The sequence below is a fragment of the Onychomys torridus genome, chromosome X (assembly GCF_903995425.1).
Source record: "Onychomys torridus chromosome X, mOncTor1.1, whole genome shotgun sequence".
Taxonomy (NCBI): Eukaryota; Metazoa; Chordata; class Mammalia; order Rodentia; family Cricetidae; genus Onychomys; species Onychomys torridus.
Window position 1 is genome coordinate 83,873,596 of NC_050466.1, and position 21,471 is coordinate 83,895,066.

Here is a 21,471-nt window from a genome sequence, read left to right on the forward strand (position 1 = left end):
AATTTAACGAACATTTAGCATACGGTAAATTCTTTAAGGAAAAACCTTTTGTGAGGTAAACGGAGCCCCAACGTCGATCTGCAGCTTCTCCCTAAAAAGCTGGCACAGCCTACCCAGGTCCGACGGGCGCCACCGCCTGGCTACCTCAGCTCACAGGATTCCCATCCCGCGTACCCGGGCGTCCAATGGTGGAGGCAAAAAGCTGGTTCCCAGCGCGGCAGGGCGCCAAGGAGCCGCCTTCTTCTTTCCGCAGCTTGCCGCCCACACGGAGCTGCAGCCTTTTGCCGCCTAGCAACAGCCGACGGGGAAGCAGGACCGACAAGAAGGCGGGGCTTGGGTTCTCCAGGCTCCCGCGCGCGGGCGCCTCTCGGTTGCTAAGCAACTCAAACACGCCACCTAGTGGAGTTGGACTTGAGCTTTTGGCGGGTTGAGTTGAGGGCGGGGCATCATCATCTCGTGCACCACAGCCTGTTCGCGGTCCAAGGAATCAGGATCTAACCCGGCCGCCGTAGTCGCTTTCTCTAGTGGGTGGGGCCAAAGGAGGGGTGACCCTGCCGGAGCCGCGGCTGCCAGCGACATGTTCAAGGTGAGAACGTGGAGCCCGGTCACAGCTGTCATCGCCCCCTCTCAGACTACGGGAGCCCTTCCTACGCTCCCGTGGGGCCTCTGGGGATCAGACTCGGCTCCCCCCGAGGCTTTGCCCACCTCCGGGCTGGCTAAGTCCTGGCCCAGCGATTCATTCACTGTCTGGTACCAGCACCTTTTGAGGTTGAGGCATGGAACCCTAGATGGGTGGGATGGGCCCTTGAGTAGGTCTCTCGCGAATGGAACATTTTGAAGACTTAAGACGCCGCTATAGTACCCACTTCCTCGGCTCATGCCCTTTTGGGGTCGTGGGTAGGATGAGGCCAGGTCGGGGCTTGAGGCTTTGGTTGCTTGGCAGGATCAGGTTTCAGAACCTGGCATGGCGGGTGGGGGAGGGTCAGCTTCGGAGGATGTTGGGGAGGCTGGGGAGGGAAAGGCTAAGAGTAGGGAAAGCTGGAGCTTACTCTCTTGTGAGCATTAGTGTGGAAAAGTTGACTCTTATCCCCTCTCTTACAGTTTTGTTTTGTTTTTTTTAAACTCCTGTCTTCCATAAGACATTTACAATGAAGACTTTCAAAAACCTGTATTTTATCATAAAGTTATTCTTTCTTAAAAATCAGTTATATTTTATCATTTAAAAAAATCACAGTCTGTGCATGCCTTTTATCCCAGCACTCGGGAGGTGGAGGCAGGTGAGTTCGAGGCCAGCCTGGTTTACATAGCGATTTCCAGGACAACCAGGCTTATATAAAGAGACCCTTTCTAAAATACAACAACAACAAACAAAACAAAACAAAACCTACAAGCAGCCAGAAATCTTTAAAATCAACTCTCCAAGAAACATTCACAGAATAGTGCTAATAAAATCTCAAATTTATGCTACCCATTTAAAACTTTCCTGCACCTGCAGTGTTTGGGGCGCATTAATAAGGGCTGCAAAATCAGACCATGGTTTCTGCCTTCCAGTGCTGTGGTATTGCCAGTTTCTAGATAGATGATAATGGACATGCCATTTAACTCCTCCCTGACTGTGGTTCTCTATTGGTGAAATTAAGGTAATACAAATCTAATTGTTACACCAAAACTTCTCAGAGAACTGAGGAAAATTATCTCACTAAACCCAGAGAAAGGATGGACACTGAACTCACTGATTTGTTGGCTTAGTGTCACCAAAGACCTGACTCTTCTGGGTTTACTATGGCATTGTCAGTTTTCCTTATGCTTACAAGATGACAACCAGTAACAATACTTTGTCATTCATTAGGGGAAGAGGAGAGGATAACACTCCCATGCTTGGATTATGTTTTTCCTTCAGGTCTGATTGGACCAACATGGGTCAGGTGTCTGTCCCTAGCCCAATAGCAGTTACCAGGGGAATATTGGGCTCTGGTTAGTTTAAGTTAAACAGGATCATTTTGCTTAAACCTATGAGAAAGGAATGGTTTCATGAACACAGTGGGGTTCTTTAGGGAGGAAGAGGTGTAACGGAAACTGGATCTGCAACCAACAATACCCCTGTCAGGTATATTCATATGAGTCTGTGAACATGTTCATTGACTTGGGCTCTTTGAAAATCTTCCATGGTCCTCATACATATTAAGTTTATTGATGGAAACGAAAGATTAGCATAGATTGATGACTCATAAGTTTTTTTTACAGGAGGGAGAAAGAGGGAAGGAAAAGGATGTGATTGTAGAACCACTGTGGTTCTCAGCTGACTGGTACCAGTCCCTTTGGGTATGTTTTGGAAATTCTAGGGGTTGTTCTTTGTGTCTTTAGTTGTGTTGAACATTTGTTTTAGTTTTAATTTTTAATTTTATGTATATTAGTGTTTTGCCTGCATGTATGTCTGTGTACCACATACTTGCCTGGTGCTCACAGAGGCCAGCAGAGAGCATATGATTCCCTGGAACTGCAGTTACAGATGGTTGTCAGATGCCATGTGGGTGCTGGGAATGGAACCTGGGTCCACTTCTCCTCTCAGCGCTGGGCCCCCATCTGGTGCAGACCCATACAGGCCCTGTGTATGATGCAGCAGTCTCTGTGAGTTCATACGTGTGTCTGTTATGCTGTGTTTAGAAGGCCTTGTTTCCTTGGTGTCCTCCATCCCCTTTGGCTCTTACCTCTTTCCTCCTCCTCTTCTACAGGGTCCCTGAGCTCTGAGGGGGGGGATTTGATGGAGACGTCCCATTTAGGACTGAGTGTTCCAAGGTCTGTCACTCTGAATATTGTCCAATTGTGAGTCTCTGTATTTGTTCCCATCTTCTACAGGAGGGAGCTTCTCTGATGATGGTCAAGCAAGGCACTGATCTATGAGTGTAGCAGGATGTCATTAGGAGTCGTTTTATTGCTACATTCCTTTAGCAGAACAGTAGTATTTGTAGGTTTTCCCCTATGTCCATAAGCCTATCAAATGTCAGGTTCTTGGGCACCTGGGCAGTGTCAGGCCTTAGTTCCAATTAGATAGGGTTGGCTACTCCCACAACTTCTGTACCACTATTGCACCAGCGTATCTTGCAGGCTGGTCATCATTGTGGATCACAGGGTTTGTAGCTGGGTTGGTATTTACTTTTCTTCTCTGGTAGTATACAGAGTGCCTTCCAGTATTATATTATGTGTAAAAGTAAGTATATATCATATATAAATAAAATCATGTGTGTCAGTGAATGAAAAATTTTATTGTGATACCAGGTATTAGCAGTTGAGAGCCACTCTCCATCAAACTTTAATGTGTATGTGACTTGTTAAAATCCAGATTGGGATGGGGCCTCAGATTCTCCCTTTTTTTTTGGAGCATCAGTGTCATTGATGCTGCTGGTCATCACACTTTGAATAGTTAAGAATTTATTTAATAAGATCCTTAGTGCATGTTCCCTGTGGTTTTGAGGTTGATGACTTCATGAATGGGGTAGGATTTGGAAGAGGCACTGACTAGGGACCAAAAAAAGGGGGTTGCCTGATAGTTTTGCTACTACAAGTCTCTGCTTAGAGGGACAGAATAAATGTTAGGATTGGTCTGGCTTTGGGAATTGCCAGTTTGGGGAGACTAGGACTTGAAGGTACAAGGCTTGCTAGTGTAGGTGTTGGTAAGGAAGTACAATGTGTGTAGCTTGTTATGGGTGTTTTCAATGTTTAAGCTGTGACCATTGTTTTTTCTTTTAAATTGTATTATTTATTTATGTGTATGTATATGTGTTTATGTACGAGCTCAAGGAGGTCAGAGAAGTGTTTGCTCCCTGAAGCTGGAGTTCCAGGAGTTTGTGAGCTGCCTGATGTGGATGCTGGGAGTTGAACTGGGGTCCTCTGTAAGAATAGTAAAAATAATATGTACTCTTAACCACTGAGCTGTTTCTCCAGCCCTGTGACCATTGTTTTTATTTGGCTATTCATGATGCGGGCAGTAGGGAGCAGTATGGATTTAAAAAAAAAATCACATTTGAAAAGTGTGCCAGTATTTGGATTCTGTTGTTGGAAGCAGTTTTTCTTTGTGTTGTAGCAGGAAGTTTGAGTACTGAATACATAAATCCAGTCCTCATGTGTGATACTAGAGTTCCTTCATTTCACCGATTTTATTTATCACTGGCTATGGCCTGGGCATAATTAGTTAATATTCTGTGAATACAAGTGAGATGACTCAGTTCTTATCTAGAAGAGAGTTCCTAAATCAGGCATCACAGTTATTTAAGATAAGATTTTTGGGGCCCTTCACATAGTTCACTTTTACTTTAAAGAAACAATTGTTTTTATTTTTTTCACTTGTGTGTGTGGAAGTGAATGCCACGTGTATGCTGGTGCCATTGAAGGCTGAAGAGAGCTCTGGATCCTCAGAGCTGGAGTTAGAGGTAGTTGTAAGCTGCTTCATGTGAGTCCTATTGAAGAGCTGGAAGCACTGTTTACTGCTTGGTCACCTCTCTAGTCCCCAAGATTGATTTGTTAGGTGGAATCCAGTGATCTTCTAGGGAATTGTGAAACTTTGGTTTCAGTCTCACATGTGATTATTGGTACAGATAAAGTGAGTACATTATAATGAGGTGGGTCTCGACCTAGACTGCATGTTTGAGTCATCTGTGAAGCTTAAGGAAGTTTCCATGATCAGTGTGGACTCTAGACCATGGACATCAGAATCTCTAAAGGTGAAGTCTAGGCAGCCAGTTTGTGGAGCATTTGTGAAACTTTGAGAACTAACATAGAACACATAGAACACCAGCAGTGGGTATCAGACTATAAAGAACGTGTTTGCTCAGACCTTTGATGTTAACCAGCCCAGGGTGAAAAGGTTTTCTTTCTTTCTTTTTATGATTTATTTATGTATATATGTATATGAATACTCTTATTTGCATGTGTGCCTGCATGGCAGAAGAGAGTATCAGATCCCATTATAAATGGTTGTAAGAGCTTGGTGGTGGTGGTGGTAGTGCACGCCTTTAATCCCAGCACTAGGGAGGCAGAAGCAGGTGGATGTTTGTGAGTTCCAGGCCAGTCTGGTCTAGAGTTCCAGGACAGGCTCCAAAGCTACACAAACCCGCCTTGAAAAAACAAAAACAAAAACAAAATAAAATAAATGGTTGTGATCCATTATGTGGGTGCTGGGAATTAAGCCTCTGTAAGAGCAGCCAGTGTTCCTAACTGCTGAGCCATCTTTCTAGCCCTGAATGGGTTTTCTAAACAGAGAAGAAAATCCTCACACAAAGACCGTGGAGGAGCTGACGTGGTGGCGCACGCCTTTTATCCCAGCACTCAGGAGGCAGCAGCGGCAGGTGGATCTCTGAGTTCGATGCTGGCTTGGTCTTCATGGTAGGTTCCAGGACAGCCAGGACTGTATAGAAAGACCCTGTCTCAAAAAACCAAACCAAAACAAAAACCCAAAAAACAAAAATAAAACAAAAAAAAACCCCAAAACAAACCAAAACAAAAGAATTCAGTGGAGAATTGCATGCAATGTTAAGACCTTGAACAACTCCACATTACAAGAGATACTAACCTAATCTTAAAGAAAATGTTTTAGAACTTTTGCCAAGTTTTCCCTTCTTTCACTCTTCTTTTTTGGTTGTTTGAGACAGGGTTTCTCTGTGTAGCCCTGGCTGTCCTGGAACTCACTGTAGCCCAGGCTGGCCTCAAAATCAAAAAGAGCCACCGGCCTCTGTGTCCCGAGTGCTGGGATTAAAGGTGTGTGCCACAGGCCCAGTGCCAGTTTCTTTCTTTCCTCCTTCCTTCCTGTCCTGGAACTCTCTCTGTAGCCCAGGCTGACCTCGAACTCACAGAGATCCACCTGCCTCTGCCTTCCGAGTGCTGGGATTAAAGGCGTGTGCCACCACTGCCTGGCCAGTACTAGTTTCTTAATGTGGCTTTTGTGTTCCCTGTACACTAAGACTTGGAGAAGGAAGATTTTAGAACAAGGGTTTAATTTTTAATATGCTCTAACTGAATATTAAAGTGCATTAGTATACTTATATGATGAGTGAATTTTCTTTAAAACTGATTTGAAGTGGTTACTTGTCTTAAGACTTCTTTTGAGAATCCTTGAAGCAGTGTAGTATAATTTATAATTGACCTTAGCCAAAACACTCAGGAGTAATGCACTATGTTTTATTCAGAGCTCATACTAGTTCCCACCTAAGGATTTTTTTGGGGGGTGGGGGTTTGGTTTTGTGAAGATGAGGAGCCCTCTGTGGGTGCTAGAGAGATTCAGACCGTCATGCTAGGTGTCTTATTTGGAGGACTACTCAGTGGATTGTATTTGAGATATGTCTATTCATATTGAGTGAGCAATCTTTTAAAGGACCTAGCAAAGGATCTTTCTCCCCGTTCCACGAATGTCAGTCTTTGTGAAATAGCAACCTGTATTCTGTGCTGCTCAATGAATCACTTTTCAGATTCTCGTATTATGACATAGACTGGTAAGGAAGCAAAGAGGGATACAAGGACTCTAGCAGCTCTCCTACACTGTGCATTGTGACTTATGGCACCTGGAAAATATTGCCTCTGAGCTTGTTTTTAGGATCTGTTCAGGAGCTGTTCAGGTTGCTGAATGTAGCCTGAATATTATTTATCTTGTCTTTAAGCAAAGGGTTTTTTTAAACCATAAATCCAGATTGTTATCAACAAATTGAATCTTAGACATAATTTTTGCTTAAATTTTCAGTTTTCTCTAGAGCACAGAACGGCATGAGTAGCTGAAATGAGGCTGAAAGGCGGTTCTTATTAGAGTTCAGAGTTCCGTTCTGTGTAGATGCTGCTGCATTTGGGAGATGAAACCTAGTGCTTCCTATTAAATAATGTATATTTGTAGTTCTATAGGTGCATTACTCCAAGTAAATGAATATTCCTCTGCAATTTTTCCTTCCTATATGTTCTTAGCTTAGAAAAGGTTGAGCAGATCTTAGGATGGCATTCAGAGAGGGCAGAGGAGGAAGGGAGAGAGGCTTTTTGGAGTTTTGGGCGTTCAACAATCCATTTCTATCTGGATGAAGAAGTTCAGAATTCATTTGGAGCCCAGTAAATTACGGGTCATGTGTGTTCCAAGTCTGTGACTCACAACCTGCCTCAGTGAACAATAATCAACACTCTTTGACCAGGAGATTTCTTCCCTGTTTATTACACAAGTTTGTTACTTTTCTTTGTATATTTGACAAAATCAGATAGCTATTTTTACAGGATTAAAAAATGAAACAATTGCAGATGAAATATATTTTCTTTGCTTTATTGGTGTAATTTTGTAGTGATATTTGCCCCTTGACCCCAGAAAAAATAAAATGGTTTTCTGTGTGGAAAAGATGTTAATCCTTTTTTCAAGCCTCATTTTTTCTTTGCTTATCTTTTAAGATTATAGTCTTTATAGTAGATACAGAAGAACTAGGAAATATCAGCTACTTTGGCACAAAACTACAGAAGTGAAAGCTTCTCATAAGTAGTTCTGTTTGCAATAGCAGGAAATAGTTTTTCTTGTTGTCCCCCCCTTTTTTTTGTTTAGGCAGGGTCTCAGTAGGCTGGCTTCAGACTTGCCGAATAGCCGTAACTGTCCTTGAACATATACATTTTTTAGATTTATTTATATTATTTTATGCGTTTGAGTATTTTGCCTGCATGTAGATAGGTGCACCGTGTGTGCTGATTAACGTATTTATAAACAATTATTTTCCTTCATTTGGAGGGATCTTCATACTTTGTGGTATAGTTTTTCGAAAATCTTCAGGAGCCAGCTAATTTTATTCCTTTGTGTGTTGTAAACAAATCAACATTCACCTCAAAAACTTCAAGACATACAGATACTACTTAAGAATCACCTTCAATAGCCCCACTCCTAGGCAACCTCAGGTAGCATCTTTGAAGACACTTTTCTGAGCATAAGTATATATATACCCTTAGTACCTTTTAAAAATATCAATGGAACTATACTACAGTCTACCTTCCCTACTTTTAAAAACAACTGTCATTTTACAGTAGGCTTTTGTTTTTTGTTTTGTTTTTTTTTTTAAAAAGGATTTGTTTGTTATTTTATGTGTTAGACTGTTTGCTTTGATGTGTGTGTGTGTACACCAAGTGTGCCTGGTGCTTGTGGAAACCTGAAGAGGGCATCCAGTACCCTGGAGCTGGAGTTACAGACAGTTGTGAGCTGCCATATGGGTTCTGGAAATCGAACCTGGGTCCTGTAGAAGAGCAGCTAGTTCTCTTAACACTGAGACATCATCTCTCCAGCTCCGCTTTCTTGTTCTTATTTTCAATATACAGAAAATGAATTTCTTACAGTCTTAAATTTTGATCTAGAGGCATTTAGAAATGGAAGCTGTGATTGCATATAAAAAGTGAATTTCATTTTGTAATATGCTATGTAAATGGTGGCAATAAATTCTGACTACATATGATTTATCAAGGTTACTTCTTAGAAAATACCTATTTTTAAAATAAGTTTATAACCAATACTGAAATATTGTTTCATTTAAAAAGTCCAAATGGTACAGATAGTGGTCACACTTCCATTGTCTACCTCCCTTTCACCCCCTACCCAGAGCGAGCCTCTGTTGTGTTGGATGTGTGCCCATCATAGAAATGCTAGATAAGGCTTAGAGGTGTAGCTCAGTGGTGGAACATTTGACTGTTTGCGTACAAAGCTGGCGGTGGGGGGAGGCTGTGTAACATGGAGATACCCATTGAGTGTCTGTTTTAGGGAAAGGTAGTCATTTTGATGCTTCTAGAGTTGTGAGTTAGTTTGAAATGTTTCTCTTTACTTTTAATTCAGTTTACAAGAAATTATTAGTAATGTTCCTATGGACGCCTATGTAGTGTTATCTGGATCAAATTGTTTGTTTTCATCAGTTTGTTTTAGCTTAAAAATTTCACGTATCCAGTGCTCGCTTCGGCAGCACAGACACTAAAATTGGAACGATACAGAGAAGATGAGCATGGCCCCTGCACAAGGATGACACGCAAATTCGTGAAGCGGTCCATATTTTTTTTAAAAAAAAAAATTTCACGTATCTAAACTTTTGGTTTTATGTTCATTATTTAGAACAAGAATAACCTTGAAATTCTTGGTCAGTTTTCATAGCCTTAAAAAAAATCCATATTTTAAAATTGTATGAGTGTTTTGCCTGCTTGCATGTCTGTGTACTATGTGTGTGCCTGGTTCCCACAGAGACCAGAAGAGGCCATTGGATCCTTGAAACTAGTTACAGACAGTTGTGAGCTGCCGTGTGGGTACTGGGAATGGAACCTGGGTCCTCTGGAAGAACAGCCAGTGCTCTTAGTCACTGAGCCGTCTCTTCAGCTCCCCCATTTCAGAGTTTTACTTCTTAAACAAGTGGAGAGTCAAAAGTAAAGGTTTTTAGTGTGCATGGTACAGAAGATGAAGCCCAGGGTCTTGAGGCATGCTAGACACAGTGGTACCCTACCACTGAACTCCATTATCCCCTCAGTCATAGAAGCGTTCTCTTTCAAATGAATAAATGCTTTGAGAATGGAAGCTATCAGAGAAAAGATGAATAATCGAATAATCAGTATAACACTTTGGGGAAAAATGTGGTTATACCTCTTTTTGTAAGTATAAGAATATCTAATTTTATTTTATTTTTTTTTTTTAAGAAATCGGTCGGAAGACTCACTTTATTTTTTTTTAAGATTTATTTATTTAGTATGTATACAGTGTTCTGTTTGTATGTATGTCTGCACACCAGAAGAGGGCACCAGATCTCATTATAGATGGCTGTGAGCCACCATGTGGTTGCTGGGAATTGAACTCGGGACCTCGGGAAGAGCAGTCAGTGCTCTTAACCTCTGAGCCATCTCTCCAGCCCAAGAATATCTAATTTTAAATGACATTTACTTTAAAAATTTTCAAGTAACATTTATTTCCCACAGGGATTTAAAATGATTTTATATAATGTTGGAAAAGCTTCACATTTTAGTGTACAGGTTATACGACAGTCAGCCAAGTGAAATAATAGCTAGAATGAAATAATTAAAGCCAGGTATGATGGTACATGCTCATATTCTTAGCACTCAGTATCTAGAGGCAGGAGAATGGAGAGTTCAAGGCCAATTTGGGCCAGGTAGGAAGACACTTGAAAATATACACAAAGCATTATTGATTTGTTCATACAGTTTTTGCAACCAAATTACTTTGATTAGGTTACAGTTGAAATTCTGACTTTGATATTAAAAGGAACTTGATTGAAATGATTTTTAATATTACAAAAGTAGCAGCTGTTAAATGGGATCCCATATAGCCTCTGTGGATATAGCTGCAAAGATTGCGGTATGTTCAAAAATCATCCCCATGTTTTAAACCATTGGTTTCTTTTGTTACTGCTCTCTCCAGAGGCCATTCCCAGTAACACTGACTCTAAACATCAGTCTGTTGGGTGGCTTTGCTAAATAAAAGATATGCATACTTTTGTGATTACTGTCTATTTTAAAATACATTTAGGGACTAGGAAGAGAATCCAGTTGGTTGAGTGCTTTGCCTCTTATGTGCAGAGCCCTAGATTCTTATAAATGGGGCGTGGTGGATCACACATCTAATTCCAATAGGTAGAGACGAGGATCAGAAGTTAAGGGTCATCTCTAGCTAAATATCGAGTTCAAAGCTAGGCTGGGCTACTAAGACTTTGTCTCAAAAAGTAAAATTGTAGTCTAGTAAGTAACTTACTGGTAGAGAGTTTGCCTAGCATGCCTGAGGGCCTGAGTTCTAGTCTCGGTACCACCATCACCATAAAACAAAAGCCCCGAAATTGTTAAAAAGGAGAAAAGAAGAACGAAGAATAGGAGAAGTGCTGGAGAGAAGTGCAGCAATGAAAGCGCCTGCTGTTCTTTCAGACGATGAGAGTGGGTCCCCAGAGCCCACATCACGTGACTCACAAGCACCTGTAACCCCTGCCCACACAACCAAGAAGTAAACCTTTAACAGTCAAAAGCCACATTTGTTCGTGGAGGGAGATAGAAGGCTGCTAGAAGGTTAAGGTAGTAGTTGAGTATGGAGAGTGGAGTGTCGCTGGGCGGTGGTGGCGCATGCCTTTAATCCCAGCACTCAGGAGGCAGAGGCAGGTCTTTGTGAGTTCGAGGCCAACCTGGTCTTCAGAGCGAGTTCCAGGAAAGGCGCAAAGCTACACAGAGAAACCCTGTCTTGAAAAAAACAAAACAAAAAAAAGTGGAGTGTCAGTGCTGGGATATAGCTCAAGTGGTATAGAGCACTTGCCTAGCATGCACAAGCCCCTAGGTTTAATCCCAAGTACCCATCCTCAAGGAAAGGAGGAGAAGGAAGAGGAGACTATTAGTTGTACCTTGATTAAGATGGGAGGGTATTCTGGAGTATAAATTAATCATGCTATTCTTTTTCATGTTTTAGACAATTTTCATTTCAGTTTATTGTCTTTAAAATGTTCTTAAAAATAAGTGCACTTGATTATTCAGACCAGCTTATGGTGAGTATCTGTTCCCTAAGCATCTTGTAGAATGGTGATTTTTGAAACTTGCCTTGTGGTGGGAATACGTTATTGGGTTCCTTTAGATCTACTGAGTCAGACTCTTTAGAGGAAAGAGCTGGAATCTGCTTTTCAAACAGTCTTCTGATGATTCTGAAACCCTACGTGTCCATAGTCACACAAAAGGCCTTTAATTGGAAAGGAAAGAGCTACATAATTTCAGTGGAAAGCCTAGTAAGATGAAAGGTATGTGCTTCTGGGAAAATAAATAAAGGACCTTGTCTTAGGGCTATCATTGCTGTGCTGAAACACCCTGACCAAAAGCAAGTTGGAGAGGAAAGGGCTTACGCTTTCACACTGTAGTTTATAACTAAAGGAAGCCAGGGCAGGAACCTGGAGGCAGGAGCTGATGCAGTAGCCATGGAGGGGTGCTGCTTACTGGTTTGTTCTCCATAGTGTACTCAGCCTGCTTTCTTAGAGAGCCCAGGGATGGCACTACCCACAATGGGCTGGGCCCTCCCACAATAATCACTAATTAAGAAAATGCCCCACACGCTAAACTGCAGCCTGATCTTATGGAGACATTTTCTCAGTTGAGGTTCCCATCTCTCAAATGACTGTAGCTTGTGTCAAATTGACATAAAACCAGCCAGCATGGGCCTCCTCCTTAAAAATGAAGAGACTATCCACTGGATACTCCATAGAATTAGAAGGCAAGTTGTCAGGGCTTTGGGGATTTGGAAGCATCTTAATTAACTTGAGTTTTCCATTTGTTTTTAAAGCAATTTTACTGGGATAGTAATGTGGTCCCCAAGCTGCAGAATTCTGGGCAGTACTCTTTAACTTGCAAAGCAGCAAAAACAGTTTGGCTTTCTGTGTACTCATTATGATCTGAATGTTTATGGCCTTGCCAGATTTATAGTCTTGGCTAACTGCCAGGTATCTACTCTTATGGCTAGAGCTAAAGAATTAGTCTATGCCTGAGTCTTATTTGGTTTTTGTTTGAGACAGGACCTGGCTATGAGGCCTAGGCTGGTCTTGATCTCACTCTGTAGCCCAGGGTTGACCTTGTACTCAAGAAGTCTGCATACTTGGCTGCCTGAGTTTTTTGAGTAACCTAAGTTTTTCAGAAGCTTTTTCAGCCAGGGACCATATCTGCTTTATTGTGCCTGACATCCAGCAGGTATGCAAGGAACATCGATTTTGAAGTCAGGTTCCAGTTGGCTTCTTCTAATTGTTACCATGTGTAATCCCACTTACCAGGTTGGATTTGTTTTGTAATCATATGTCCTTGTTAAGCTTCAGAGGGGAGAGACAAAGAAACGACAATGTATTTAAGATAATGCCAGCCACCAGCTGTGGTGGCACGTGCCTGTAATCCCAGCTACTTCATACCTGTAATCCCAGCTACTTCATGCCTGTAATCCCAGCTATTTCATGCCTGTAATCCCAGCTACTTCATGCCTGTAATCCCAGCTATTTCATGCCTGTAATCCCAGCTACTTCATGCCTGTAATCCCAGCTACTTGATTGGCAAAGGGAGGAGGATGGCCTTTGACTTTTTGTTTTTTGTTTTCTTTGTGAATAATAGCATCCTACACCTTTCCAGCCTTTAGTTGGGCCCCATCTAAGCAAATACTAGTGCAGTTGCTTAGTTTCTTCTGACTAGTAAGTCCCTAGTGGGCTCTGTGAAATGAAAGTTGAAAGAGGGTCTGCACTAGAGAATGCATCATATTAGAGAAGTTGTGCTGGAGGATAGAATCACACCAGAGAGAAAGATTTAGCCACACGGGCCAGGGAACTCTGACAGTCGTCCTGGGGCTTGCAGAGCTGAGATGGCAATTCAGCTTATGTTTGAGCCAATTTTTTTTTTTTTAGTTTTCTGCCTCAGTTTGGGCCTCATTTAGCTATCTTCAAAACCTCTGACAAGCTAATGTATTAGATTAGAGTTCTTACTTTGAGAGTTCCAAGCAGCTGAGTTCTTGTAAGGATTTGTATTACCGGGTGGCTTAGTCTTTTATATTATAGTTACTGCAAATCTTAGTACTATGATTTCCAAGATGCTAAAACATGGCTGCCTAGATGAAACAGTATCCTTCACTGCTCTCTCTTCTATTCCCTGTGTCTCATAACAGGCAATGAGTGAGCAGTTGGCGAACACCTCTTGTGTGCTAGGCCCAGCTGTGGCAGTAGAAATAGGAATAAGACACACCTCCTTCGCAGAGGGTTCCAACCTGCTAGGGTGAACTTGATAGGCATAACTACACGGACAGATAAAAACATAAAGTCAAAGCATGGCGCCTCCCTACTTTTAAAAAGGTAGTTCTCTGGAAAAAGACAAAGCAATCCCAGCAGTCAGCGAACCCAGGTAGCTGGCAAACAGCCCGAGAGAAATACAGAAAGTGTATGTTTTGTGACCAGAGTCAGAGTAACACTAGGGAAAGTGGTTGTGGCTGGTGATAGCATGAAAGTCCTGGGCAATAAATACAAAACCCCAAGTAAGGCTAAAAAGAATCGAATCAAGGATGGAGTTTACATCGATGGGTATGCTTTTTCCTGTGCTGATTTGAATCCATAGATGGCTAGGCAACCATTTAGGTTGCTGCTAAAAACAATCCAGGAAAGAAATGAGAGCTTGAGGAAGGAGTGTACAGGAGGGATAAAGAAGAGCAAGAAGAAGTGAGATCATTTAACAGGTACACTTACCAGAACTTAGTGACCAAAAGGATTGATGGTGGTGAAGATGACTTTGGGATTTAATTGTGATTTTTTTTTTTTGAGACAGGCTTTCACTGTATAGCCCTGGCTGTCCTGGAGCTCACACTGTAGGCCAGGCTGGCCTCAAACTCACAGAGATCTGCCTGCCTCTGCCTCCTGAGTGCTGGGACTAAAGGTATGCACCACCACCAGCTGCTTATTTTTAATCTTAAATGGGCACACACACACACACACACACACACACACACACACACACACACACGTATGTATATATATGTACAATGTTTTGAAGTATGTATATAGTATAGTCTGTCTAAATGGAGGTAATTAACTTGTTCATTATTTCATATTGTACTCTTATTTCAATGTAATCTGCAAATACTGAACTGATAGAAGCAGATAGGAGAATGGTAGTAACCAGTGGCTGGGTTTAGAATTGAGGAAAGTTATCAAAGAATACAAAATTTTAGGAAGATACAGTTGGAAAGATCTATTACATGGTACAATGATTATAGTTAATATTGATCTATTATATTCTGAGAGTGAATTTCAAATGATCTCAGAGTTTCTGATGAGATGGTCACCATTCCTGAGACACGATGTAGAGAAAGAAAGGTGGGTATGAGGGAGAAATGGTGAGTTAGAGTTGGATGTCTTTCAGAGATGTAAATGTCTATCATATATAGATTGGTATCAATTTTCCTAGCTGTGTCTTTTTAAAATTTTCAATTGAAGGTTTTGGAACTTTTATCTTTGAGAAATTAAGATAACATTGAGAAATTTGAACTCTTCTAGAACTCATGCTTATATTTTGACATCCTCAGAATTTCAGAAATGCATTTACTTTTCAGAAAGGGCACTAAGCTTTTCTGGGTGGGAATGGCCGAGGGTATCAGCCTGCTGCCCTTGTTGTACTTGGTTTGTAGCATGGAGAAAAGATTTAAGATTGCCTTTGCATTTCAGGTAATTCAGAGATGTGTGGGGCCAGCCAGCCTGAGTCTGCTCACCTTCAGGGTTTATGCAGCACCCAAAAAGGACTCACCTCACAAAAGTTACATGAAGGTTGATGAGGTAATGTGCTGACACTGTGTGGTACAGAGTGAACATCTGATTTAGTTAGGAGAATTTTTATAAATTATGTATTAAGATTTAGTTTTACTTGAGGTACTGGATACTAACGTATACCCTTAGCACACTTTGAAAATATTTGAAAGGAAGACATATACATTTCCTCATAGTTTATTTGTTTTAGCTGTTGGAAATTGCTGAACTCTGTTCTTTCTACAGATGGTAGTGGAATGTAGCTAGGAGCATAATTAAGGACTAGCTCATAGATTTAGTTTTTAGTGGAGAGCTTACTATATCCCAGTGGATTTTTTTTTTTTTTTTTTTGGTTTGGAGCTGAGGACCGAACCCAGGGCCTTGCGCTTGCTAGGCAAGTGCTTTACCACTGAGCCCAGTGGATTTTAAACACAGCTCACTTTTCCTTTTTCTTAGTACATACCTGTTTTTTTTTAATTTGAGAAATTTGTTTCATACAGTGTATTTTGATCACTGTTCCCCCCAACTCCTCCTAAATCCTTTCCACCTGTCCACCCACCCAGCTCTGCACTTCTCTCTTTCTTTAGAAAATGAGTAGACAGAAAACCAAACAAATCACAATTAAAGAAAAACTGCAAGAAACATTTCTTTCTCCATAAAAACAAAATATACAGAAAAAGGTCAGTAAGAAAATAAAATGCCCAAATGAAGCAATATGGGACAAAAGTCTACAAAATTACCATTGAATTAATTTTGTGTTGGCCATTTATTGCTAGGCATGGGACCTGTTCTTTTGTTTTTTGAGACAGCATTTCTCTGTGTAGTTTTGGTGCCTGTCCTGGATCTTGCTCTGTAGACCAGGCTGGCCTCGAACTCACAGAGATCCGCCTGCCTCTGCCTCTCGAGTGCTGCGATTAAAGGTATGCACCACTGCTGCCTGGTGGGACCTGTTCTTAAGTGTGTTTAATATCCCCAGTGAGACTCCACTGGAGAGAACTAATTTTTCCTTTGCAAGAGGTAGTCAATTGGAGATAGCTTCTTGGTTAGGGATGGTAGCCTGTGTCTACTTCCCCATCTCAGCACTGGGACCCTGTCTAGCTTGAACCTGTGCAGGCCCTGTGCATGCTGGTTTCATATGTGTTCCAGTCTTATTGTGTCTGAAAGACATTGTTTTCTTGGAGTCCTCCATCCCCTCTGCTTCTTACAGCTCTCCTCTTCTGTATACTTCCCAGAGCCCTGAGGGGAAGTTGGTGAAGATATCCCATTAGGACTGAGTGTTCCAAAATCTCCCACTCTCTGTACACTATCCAGTTGTGGGGCTCTGTACAACTCATTTTTCAGAGTGGTCTGCCTGATTCTGGACTGCTCATCAAGCTAAGAAAACTTCTCACATTTTTCTTTCAAAGAATTTAAAGGCCTGGATTCTTTCTGGTTCCTGGCAAGATTAGAGATGCTTAAATAAATATTAGTATATAATAGATCAGTGAAATAAGACATCTTTTCTTCATCATTTATATTCTTTTTTTTTTGTTTGTACCTCCCAGTAATTATTTGGATTTTTTATTTTCTTCAATTTCTGTTGCCTTGTAATAAAATGATATATAGATGTCCCTAGTGGCCAGGCAAGGTTACTTGAATGGTGTTTACAGAAAGCCAGTTAGCTTCCTTTTTTCCTTCCTCTCCTCTCAGGCTTTAGAACAGTAGCATTGTTGAGGGAAGAGGTGGCTAGTAGTGTCTACTGAGAAGGCTCTTTTCTAGGTGGTCAATGCATTTGTTCACCTGCTTTGATCAGTAGCATTCTGATATTTGACCCATGTCATCAATTATTCTTCAGTTCCTCTCAGCTTTTTTCCTTAAAAACAAAACAAAACTCAAGGGCTGGTAATATGGCTCAGTGATAAAAGCACTTGCTGCCAAGCCTGATGACTTAGTTCGATCTCTGAGACCCACATGGTAGGAGAAAACTAACTCTCAGAAAGTTGTTTTCAGACCACCGCCACACATGCACCATGACATGTGCCCTCCCCACAATAAACCTCCCCCATTTACCCTTTAGCAGTAGAATTGTTTGAGGCCAGACACCAGGTAGCAATCTGTAAAGTGGATAAGGGGACTGGAGGTGCTTGCCTTGCCGGCTTGGGGCCCTAGGTTCAGTAGTTACTCCACATTCCCCAAACAAAACAGTGGATAGAGGAGATAGGGAGAAGCCAGGACACTGTGGAGTCCTGCGCTCTTGGCCTTGGCCTTATTGAGGAAGCAAGGCACACAGATCATCTGAAGGAAAGTTTAGAGGTTGCATAAAACCTCAGGTAACTGGTATTTACAAATTATTAGCAATATTAACCTACAAATTTGATCATATGTTACGTGGTCTCATAGAATATGCTTTTCTTTTTGTTTGGATATGTGTAGCTTTCACTCTACTCAGTTCCTGAGCATCAGTCTAAATATGTGGAGGAGCCAAGGACTCAACTTGAAGAAAACATCTCACAACTCCGACATCAGTGTGAGCCATATACAAGTTGGTGTCAGGTACATCTACTTAAGAGTTAATAGCAAAAAATCTATATTGGTTGTATGTTTGAATTAATTACTGTTATTGATTTATTTTAGGTTCTTAGGGTCTCACTCTGTAGGGTTGGCCTGGAATTTACTAACTACATTGTCCTCAGACTGGCTGGTGATCTCCCTGCCTCATTGACCAGCATAAGTGCTAGAATTACAGATGTAAGCCTTCATGCCCAGCCCTGACTGCATGTTTTTAGAAAAAGGTGTAATAAAGAGTCCAAAGTTAAGAGCGTCTGACTTATAAGTGTTCTTAAATGCTAACCAGAGAGCAAATACAATGAAATCTGGCAACCTGGTGGCAGCGAGGGGAATTTCCCTCTCACAAGAAAGGTTGTGGCACCTTGACAGGAGAGCAGAGGGCAAAGAATTACCTTGTTGGTTTGTTAGTATAAAGCTGTTGTGTGTATCAGGTTAAACACGGAACACTAATGGAAGGGAATGAATAAAACATAAACATGTATATCAAAATGGTGATGTTGGGATGGAGAGATGGCTCAGTTATTAGTGAGGACCTGGGGTCAGTCCCCAGTACCCACTAAAGGTAGGCATGGTGGCATATACTGCAGTCCCAGTGCTGGATCCCTGGTGCTCACTGGCTAGCCTAATCAGCAAGACCAAGGTCCTACTGAGACATCCATCTTAATAAACAAGGTAGATGGCTGCCGAGGAATGACACCCAAGGGTGACTTTGATTTCCTCACAACATGTGCACACATGTGTCAATACCTGTACCCAAACTTGCACTCACACACAGGCAACACAAACCTGTATACATACCACATACCTGTACATGCTTATCATGTATACACATATAGAAAATTGAGATTTCTTTCTCCCTCTAGAAATTCTACAGATCACTATAGGCTGAGCATTTATAATCCAAGATTAATTTGGATTTAGATTTTCATACTAGAGATGTTAAATCTATAAATGCAAAAAACTCTGAAACCTAACAAACATCTGTTCTTATATATTTCAGATAAGGGATACTCATACAGACATGACTACTCAGGTGTGGTGGCACACGTCTTTAATCCCAGCACTCTGTGGGCAGAGGCAGGCAGATCTCTGTGAGGTCTGAGTCCAGCCTGGTCTACAGAGTTCTGGGACCGCCAGGGCTACACGGAGAGACCCTGTCTGAAAAACAAACGAGCAAGGATAAACCAACCAATCAAACTTTGGTGAACTGTTCACTCCAGTGGCTTCTGTCCTTGCTCATGTTTTAGGTTCCAGGCATTTGTCGTTATGGATGTGAATGCATTCTGATTTTAAGTCATCTGAAACCAAAGTTTGCCCTATTATGGTATCTACCTTCTATTACAGCACTCAAATACTCTTTAGCCATGTCTGGGTTTTTTTTTTTTTTTTTTTTTCAAAATTTAAATTTCATCAATTATGCCGTTGCTGAACTACCAATTGAAAAACAGCACACAAGCTCTATCAATGATATAAGCACACTACACACACACTTTACTACTGAGCTGTTCCCTGGCCCATTTTGTTGTGTAATGAAAATTTTTTTTTTTTTTTTTGAGCTAAGGATCGAACCCAGGGCCTTGCGCTTGCTAGGCAAGTGCTCTACCACTGAGCTAAATCCCCAACCCCATGAAAATATTTTTGTCAGCTGGTTGTGGTGGCACATGCCTGTGAGCCCAGCACTAAAGATGCTGAAGCAGGATGGTTGCTGCGAGGTTGAAGCCTGCCTAGGCTACATAAGGAGACCCTGTCTTAGGGGAAAAAAAGGACTTTGTTTCTTTACCTTTCAACTTGAGATTTTTTTTTTTTTTTTTTTTTTGGTTTTTCAAGACAGGGTTTCCTTGTATAGCTTTGCGCCTTTCCTGGAACTCACTTGGTAGCCCAGGCTGGCCTCCCGAGTGCTGGGATTACAGGTGTGTGCCACCGCCGCCCGGCCGAGATTTTTTTTTTAAATATATTTTTTCTGTGATACTTGGTACAACAAAATATCTGTCTACATCATATACTGGGTATTAACATGCTTATTTTAATACTGATAAACAGAAAACTTTTCTTGTAATTAGGATGGCGTTATTAGGTACATTGACTTCTTCATGAAGAATGAAATTTCTTGTTCTTGAAGAACTAATTGACGCTTTAAAATGGCAAAATGATTAAGCCAGCAAAAGAAATAGACTGTCCCTCTAGACTTTGGTATATAGTTCGTTCTCTCTCTCTCTCTCTCTCTCTCTCTCTCTCTCTCTTTCTCTGGTTTTTTTGAGACAGGGTTTCTCTGTAGTTTTGGTGCCTGTTCTGGATCTTGCTCTGTAGCCCAGGCTGGTCTCAAGGTCACAGAGATCCACCTGCCTCTGCCTCCTGAGTGCTGGGATTAAAGGTGTGTGCCACTGCCGCCTAGCAGTGTTTTCTCTTTTTAAAAGGATTGATTTTATTATTTGTATGTGTGTTTGTGTGTGTATGTGTGCACCTGTGAGAATGTATGCACACATGGAGGCCAGAAGAGAACATCAGATTGCTCAGAGCTAGAACTATAGGTGTTTTGGGGATAGCTGGCTTGTTAAATGGGGGCTGGGATCTGAACTCCAGACTTCATGACCACAAGCGTTCTTAACAGTTGAGCCATATCTCCAGTCCTCTGTTTTTTTCTTTTTACAGATGTAAAAAAGCAGATGTAGCCAATACGAAAACAATAGTTGATTTTTATTGAAGTGATGTTAGTTCTTCCCATCCTCTTCCACATTCAGCATTCATTATATAAGCCCATTTAAAAGTATGTGGATAACTAGTTCTGATTTGGACCAACATTTATAAAACAATCTTTTCCTAAGTGACAGCTAGTTCTGATACTTTTTGATAATCCCTGTATTTCATTCTCCACTGTAGAGTTCTTGAAGGTTCTTTTAGATAAGTCCTATTTCCTTTAGGACCATTTGATATTCATGTACAAGCCATCTTTTAAATTTTTATTACTTTATATGTATGTATGTTTTGCTTACATGTATGTCTGTGCACCACGTGGGTGAGAGTGTCCTGTTCGCTGGGATTACAGTTACAGATGGCTGTGAGCCACTATGCAGATGCTGACAGTCAAACCCAGGTCTCCTGCAAGAGTATAGCTGCGGAACCATTGCCCCAGCCCCGTGTACAATCCATTTTATTGGTTGCACTTTTATTTTGTTTTGGGGTGGGGACCTGTTTATCTGTTTGCTTGCTAGAGCTAGTGATAAAGGTCAGTTCCTTACTCATGCTAGGTAAGCGCTGCCACTGAGGTACATGGCTAACTCCTCAAAGCCATTGTATTGTTAAGAGAATGTTGATAACTTCTTTTACTCTAGGATTGGGATGTCTTTTTAAAATTGACTTATCAACTCATTGGTCTCAGTAAAGCTGTCCATCCCTTTTTCAAAGCAGCGTTTTCCAAATGTAGGCTCTAAAATCATGGCAAATCATAAAATAGCCTTGATTTGAAAGACAGTGTTAATAATCTCATGGTTAAAGGATCACCTCTGATTATCAAGAATATCAATTTTGTCTTGTTTTTAGGATTTTTTTTTTTTTTGGTTTTTTGAGACAGAGTTTCTCTGTGTAGTTTTGGTGCCTATCCTGGATCTCGCTCTGTAGACCAGGCTGGCCTCGAACTCATAGAGATCTACCTGGCTCTGCCTCCTGA

The 21,471-nt window shown here is 41.4% G+C and overlaps 1 protein-coding gene and 1 non-coding gene across 5 annotated transcripts in view; both read left to right on the forward strand.

Moving 5' to 3' along the window:
• Positions 1-530: 530 nt before the first annotated feature.
• Positions 531-21,471, forward strand: part of Apoo (apolipoprotein O) — a 51,565-nt gene continuing 30,624 nt past the window's right edge. For 2 of the 4 annotated variants that reach the window (XM_036175284.1, XM_036175286.1), the window contains exons 1-3: positions 531-586; positions 15,183-15,290; positions 17,673-17,792. In XM_036175284.1, coding sequence (XP_036031177.1) covers positions 578-586; positions 15,183-15,290; positions 17,673-17,792 — 237 coding nt within the window. In that variant the 5' untranslated portion in view covers positions 531-577. The other 2 variants (XM_036175288.1, XM_036175287.1) reach the window with 2 other exon arrangements.
• On the forward strand, positions 8,930-9,036 carry LOC118574954. The gene has a single exon (XR_004943817.1). It is a non-coding gene; the product is annotated as a U6 spliceosomal RNA (small nuclear RNA).